Raw genomic sequence first — 7,112 nt, forward strand, 5'->3', positions numbered from 1 at the left:
GGTTCAGCATCCCTCCTCAGGATGTGTTTGTGCACATAGACCAAGCCCTGAATTGATCTAACTCTGCAAGCCAAGCTGGAACCAGAATCATGTCTTCAGTCACGTATCTTACATAGTTCCTGTACCTGGAACAAGCAAAGCATTCATCCCTCCTACTTTGTGCAGTTTCATTTAGGGATTATTAAACAGTCATACCAGCATTTCCTCCATTGTCAGCATCTTGATGTTTGTCCTATAGCTCATTCTGCACCTACACAGTTCACTAAATGTTCTCAGCTGATGACCTCTTGACATTCAGCAACAACTAAAAGTTGTCTTGGCAACTCAGACAATCCTATACTGCATTGCCACCAAGACTGTTCTTAAGAGTCATATGCAGTGCAAGCATGGCACAAACAGAGAAATTATAAAGCCCACACCACTTCCATTAAAATTTCACAGTAATCTTAATAAGCACCTCTATGATCACACATATACAATGGTATGGCCATGACAAACCAAAATTTCTAAACTTGAGACTGCTAAACTGACTCAGACTGGGGAAAAGACCCAGACTGATTACACCACCCAAAGGCTGCATACATCTTTTTGCAGGCACATGGAAACAACCAGATGCAGGCATGTAACTGCCAGTGTAAACTTAAGAATTGGTCTTTTAGCTTTTACTTCAAGAACACATTCTTCAACAAAGCACTCTGTTGAGTTTTCTTATGCTTTGAAAGTCACATTGACGAAGGCTTGTAAGTACAACCACCTTCTTCCTGGAGGAAACATTTATCTCAGTTTAAACACTTTTACCAGTTGTTCTTTGGAAGTCTCTTACTGTTTTGTTTATAGTCCTATACTGACACAGCTGGGATTTGGTTTCCAAAGTTATCCAAGAAAAGCAGCTGATTGAAGTCCACAATAACCATAGCTCTAACAGCTCAGAAACACCTCTACGGCAATTTATGCTTTACTACTTGCTTAGAAGTCACCAACAGAAAGCCTTTAAAATACCTTATTTTATATTCTACTGTTTGGTTTTGGTTTGTTCCCTCCCCCCAAACAGACATCTGCCTCTAACTAGGCGGTCCTCACAGCTACTTTCGCCAACCACTAAAGACTGCATTTTCAACCCGGCACGTTGTGAATTAGACACGCAACCTGCATTATTGCCTTCCTGCTAATGGGAGTTGTGTGCCCAATTTACCATGCAACACACTTCAACAGTTTCCTCTCTCTGTAGCTCTCATGGTCTGCATCTTACTTTAAAGATGATGAATGGGATATGCTAACTAAAGGCTTAATGATAGTAGTACTTACGTAATAAGAATCATAAAAAACCAATAAAGGCAATTCTTCAGAATGCAAAAAGGAAACAAATGTTTTATTGCAAAATCCTTCTTCTGCCTGTAAAGTTTCCACACTATCTGGGAGGTCAGCACTCCAAACGCAGGATGAGGAGGTAGGCGACTTCCCTGCATCACCTCCTTTCAAAACCCATCTTAGGCTCATATTACTCAAAAATTAGTAAATAAGCCGAAACAAATTAACTGATAAATTCATCAATATACATTTGTAAGCAGCAAGCTGTTTTTCCACATGGTCTACAGGAATTTGAATGAAAACAACAGTATTCTAAGAAGTGGTAATATTTTTTATATATATATATACACACTTCCCTGTACTCGTACTTGATAGAAACCTTGGACTTTGTTTACACCAAAAAGCCAAACATACCCAGGAAAGCTGAAAAATAGTAATTCCTTACATTGTGTTAAGACATAACTGGCATTTCCTTCTCCCTGTTCTAGTGTCAGTCCCAAGACAATGTAAACTGGATCACTGAAATTAAACTGGGATTAAAAATAAGCACTTTGGAGGATGTGTGTGTGTGTGTGTGTGTGTGTGTGTGTGTGTGTGTGTGTGTGTGTGTGTGTGTGTGTGTGTGTGTGTGTGTGTGTGTGTGTGTGTGTGTGTGTTCATGAATGAAAGTGAAAATACTGCCTGACTTCAGAGCAACACTAACTCTTAGCAGTACAACATGTAAATGCAGTATTTATCAGGGAGCAAACACCACCCAACACCTATCCCTCATAGAAATTGATACTTCCAGCCATATACAACCACAGCAAACTGCATGGACCTTACCCTGGAGACAACTGGTTTTTTTAAGAAGTTACTGAGATTCATATCTTTGGCAATCCAAAGACTATTTAAAGTTAGGCCTACAGGGAATAGTCAGCAATTTAATTCTCTAAATCACCTTACTCTCTACTGATAAAAACAAGGCAAATTAGTGTGTTTTCAGGTGCCACAGATCAAAGATGAACTGCAAAGGCCTATGATTGCAAGGCTCCCTGACTCCAAAGCAGGCAAGGAAAAAGAGGCTTTGGCTGCACAGTCTTTCAGGAGCTCAGATGAGGGATACCATAACCTGTTCCACAACAGTCATCACATTACCCACTGCTTCGGTTCCTAGAGCCCTGGTCAATTGTCTGCCTCCTCCATGAAGGGATCTGTTGGGCAACAGCATATCAAAATCATAAAGAAACTTCAGTATATCCCCCCCACCATGGATCAGTACTGGTTTCACTACTGTCATTTGCCACATCTGCTTTCAGGGCTCTTTTAAAACAAAGAGCAATTCAGTGTCACCACGTGAAAGATTAACAACCTTACTCTTCCCACAGGAGCGGCTTAAGTTTAGTAGCAGAGATGAAGGCCTGGGTGTAAAGCAAAATACATTGACTTCTAGCTGCTCACTGAAATCCACATATTGATGGCAAATTAGCAGACTGAATACTTGACTGAACATTAGCTCAAGAGGCTGTTCTCGATCTGCAAGTTTAAAATGGCAACAGGCATGTGTTTCCCACAGCTGCCATTCATCAGCACCAACCAGCTTCATCTCATGCAAAGAAATCAGAAGTCTTGAAGGTGAAACAGAAATTCAATTAGTTTACATTAAGACCAGCCTGCTAGAAGTGCAGCGTAACGTAAATTACATGTAATTTGAAACTCCAGATTTAAGAGACCACTGCAACAACTGAAGAGGAATTCAGGATGTAAGCTATTTTCTGAACAATTTTCATAGATTATTCACATATCCAAACATACCTCATTTATAAACTGGAAAAGTAAGACTAAAGAAGTCTTTACATACTTTCTTCTTCATTAAAACTAACACCTTTTCACACTATCATCTCATGCTAATTTCTAATTTGCTGAAGATGTCTCCCTTTCTAATCACTCAAAAATTTTGTACTGTTCTTTCTAGAATCTTCTTGTTTCTCTAGAGCGAATCAGGCTACAAGGAAAGGCAAGAGCTACCCACAGTTAACACACTGAGTCTCAGGAAGCACACACCCTGTGAAGGACAGGGCCCACAGGGCCAAAGTCTACCTTTGTCATCCATGAAAAGTTCCGTACAAGCAATAACATGGGTTTGTTTTTTTTTTTTAATTAACTATGACTCATATTTCTCCAGGCATGTGATTAAAAGAACTTGTTTTCAATGTGATCGTGATTTATTTGCAGTTGTAAAGCAGGTGCCAGACTGATACAATGGAAATTCAAGCCCAGTATTTAGAGAAGATTCAGCATTTTTTCAAAGAGGTTTTGTGGTTTGGGGTTGGTTTTTTTTTTTCTTCCTCTTTCTTCCAAGCTTTCTTGATTTGGCTCCAGTAAAAAATACACCCCTTCTTTCTTAAAGTGAAAGAAACGAGACAATTCAGAAGCTGTCTTCATTTCATTGCTGGTCTCACCACTCAAACTGCTGTCAAGTCTACCAACTAAATTGGTATTTTACACAGTTCAGCCCCATTGCCTGCTAACATCTGGCTGGAGCTCCACTCACATAAATTGCAGCTAACTACTTGCAGATGAAGAAACATCTTTCCATCCAAGGAAAATTATAGAAAGCTCAGTGGAATCTACTGCCAACCACATCATGATTCTCAGGCTCTGGAAACCTTGCCTATTTAGTTTTATTAAAAAAGTTAACTAGAATGTTTGTAATAAGTAATGACATTTTAATTATGCACAGTGTAACAATGATGAGCATTCACAATCACTCAGTTTAAATCATCAGATGCTACTTCAAGAACCTGGCTCCAAACTTGCGGGCACACCTTAACACATGCTACAGCACAGGCACATGCTCTCTCAGGTTCAGGTTGGTACGTGAATGTAACTCAGATTCACATGCAAATTGCATGCACTGGTTCAAGTCAAGTAGAAGAGCCAATATCCAATTTACATGCAAAAATTAAGTTTCCAGATACACAAAGGCAGACATAAGAAACAGCATGCTAAGTTTGGATGCACAAATTTTAACCAAGTTTCAGTCACCGAGCAAATCTTCAACACAGCAGTACCACATTCTAATAGCAAATAAATATAAAATTAGTAAGATATTTGAAGGTATTCCAAGGGTACCATCTTCAGTGAAAAGGATGAAATTTTTTATTTTGTCTTTTTTCCCATTTATTCCAACATAATGATTAAATAATTATTATAAACCAAAACAAATGAGCAACTGACTCAAGATACTTAAAATTTAAATCCAAATTACACAAACCTGCATTTTGTGACACATGTTGATAAACGGGACACTAATATAAAAAGTTTTTTTAAATTATTCTTTTACAAACTTTTTTTTTTTCAAATAGCATGGCTGTTTAAAGCCACTGCTAAAAATTTCAGGAATATAACACATTCTGATGAGCTACTAATGGGAAGACGGGGCAGAAAACGGAATGTAACACAGTCACTTGCATAACAATAACCAAAATCCCTAACTGAAAAGAATAAAATAGCTTTAGCCCAAATATTCATTCCACTGCCTTTTCTTTCTTCTGTTTTTTTCTTTTTGAACTGGAACATATTGGTATATTTTGTGGATGACGCTTTATTATCTTTTTCAGCATATACTGGAAGGTCAGAGACTCTTTAAAATACAGCTGCTTAAAATGGAACTCTGATTCAACCATACCAGCACAAAGACCTCTACTATCATTAAAGAAAAACCCAGACGTACAGAGCATACAAATTCGACACAGATTGTACAGCCATAGCAGAAAACCCTTTTAACATTCAATGTCCAGTTTAACAACCACTGCTATTCTTCAAATACGTTTCCATTACTATTGATCACACTTGCAAAATTCATTAAAACTAGTCCCATTTAAGTCCGGCACTTACCACTACCTAGTCTTAGAAGCAGTACATCCTGAAGTCTCCTGTTCAAGTCTCTGAGCTCTTTCATTTCTGACACGAGTGCCCCATACTCCTTTAGCTTCTTTGCCTGTTGCACAAGCTGCCTCCGCGTTCTCTCGAGCTCCTGTTGAATGTGTCTCATTTCTTCTTGTTGCTGTTGGTAACTCCTCAGCAATTCTTCATACAGAATCCGAGGAACTACAGCATCGTCCATGTTGTTCATGCCTTCCGAAGTCTCCATAAAAGCCTCCTCAGGGCTGGAAGTATTACTGAGACTCATCCCATTCTGTTTTTCAAGGCGAGCAACAACTGCTTCAATGCTTTTGTGTGTGCCTTCACTTTGTTTCCTCCCATCTTGTCTCTGCATGTTACAATAAACAAAAAAATAAATTAGGAGAGCAGCAAGATATCAAAATTAAAGTTCTACAGACTGGGGAACTGTTAATATCTTCGTATCTTGGGGTTTTTTTTAAAAAAACCAAAACAAAAACCCAAACAACACAAAAAAAACCCACCAAAAACCCCAAACCCACACCAAACCAACCACCCAAGACAAATTCTGCCTGCTAAAATGTTTTGCCTAACACTCTAGTGAATATACAACATAACTACCATGTAATTTGGCTAAATGTATACACAAACTTCTGAGGCAGTTAACGGCCTGCCTTTCTGCAGTTGTGCAACACGTGCAAGCTTAGCATAAATAGGTCACTTCATTCCATATATAAAGATACTTAAGTTCTTTTTTCCAAAAAAGTGCATCTGGAATCCTTTTCCTTTAAAGTTCACCCCTAACATTTAGATTTCTGACAGCAATTGATTTTCTGATAAGAATCAACTATGTGCTACATTTGTCACCTGTAATGACTTCAGAGCTGGAAGCAGTACACCTTACAGAACTGCTCTGTGAACATAGGGTTTGTCCTTCCCACACTTTGGGAGACAAAACCATCTCTGACTATTCCTCTAGCACATCCACCCAACTGCAGATGCGAGTGACTGAGTTTACACTATCATCAAACACTGAAAGGGAACTGAAAACACAGAAATTGCAGACGGAATGTATCATCCAGCCTCACCTCCCTCACCAGCCAATTCACTCTGTATTAGCGTGGCAGGCCAGAGGCTTCATGTCTTTTGAACTCTCAGCAGAAATTTACCTTTGCTCATCTGCACAAACCCTACAAATTAATGCACACCTCTTTCCTGGGGCCCGGATAGCGGTATTAAAATGTGACAGTATGGGTAAAAGTCACTAAGTTTCATTGGCCAAATTTGGAAAAAGCATTTGAACTTCTAAGCAACTGCAAGGAAAGCAAATGTAGTTCATAGGTTAAAGACAAGAAGCTGACACTATCAATTCCTATACCACAATATCCATGAGTAATGTGGCAGAAAATGAGATTATTTGATGTTACGCCTGCTCCATGCATGTTCTAAAATAAAAAAAAAAAAGCTGGCCCACCATAAAAAAAATGTACTAGTATCATTCCTGCAGCTGCAAAACACGTGAAGCCACAGAGCAGCATTTTATTCTGAAGGTTGGCAGACTTTTAAAGAAATCATTTGACATAAAAAAAGAAAAAAAATACATTTACATAGTGGGTTTCTGGCATCTAGACCTGAAAAGGCAACTGGCAGTTATGGGAGGGATGCAGTCCTGTCAATTTATCTTCTCACCCACTACTGTAGCTGGGAAATCTCACAGCACCCCTTCCAATTCTGAACAAACAGCACGCAATAGGTCACAAGTACCACTGAGAACAGCTGCTCGACATTCATAGAACTGGTGACTTTTAAAGCATTCTGGGCCAAAGTGGAAGAGCATTGCTCCAAAAATCTTAAATGGCAATTAAACAGTGCAGACAGTATACACAGGAAAACATTAAATTGCACATAAATCAGGTTTG

The 7,112-nt window shown here is 38.9% G+C and overlaps 1 protein-coding gene across 1 annotated transcript in view; it reads right to left on the reverse strand.

The window, feature by feature from the left end:
- BEND5 (BEN domain containing 5) overlaps nt 1–5,559 on the reverse strand; it is a 15,489-nt gene extending 9,930 nt beyond the window's left edge. Inside the window, exon 1 of the mRNA XM_010140993.1 lies at nt 5,188–5,559. Within this exon, the coding sequence (XP_010139295.1) occupies nt 5,188–5,482 (295 nt within the window). The 5' untranslated portion in view covers nt 5,483–5,559. The remainder of the gene's footprint in view (nt 1–5,187) is intronic.
- Between the last annotated feature and the right edge of the window lie 1,553 nt (nt 5,560–7,112).

Source organism: Buceros rhinoceros, unplaced genomic scaffold (genome assembly GCF_000710305.1).
Source record: "Buceros rhinoceros silvestris isolate BGI_N320 unplaced genomic scaffold, ASM71030v1 scaffold7098, whole genome shotgun sequence".
Taxonomy (NCBI): Eukaryota; Metazoa; Chordata; class Aves; order Bucerotiformes; family Bucerotidae; genus Buceros; species Buceros rhinoceros.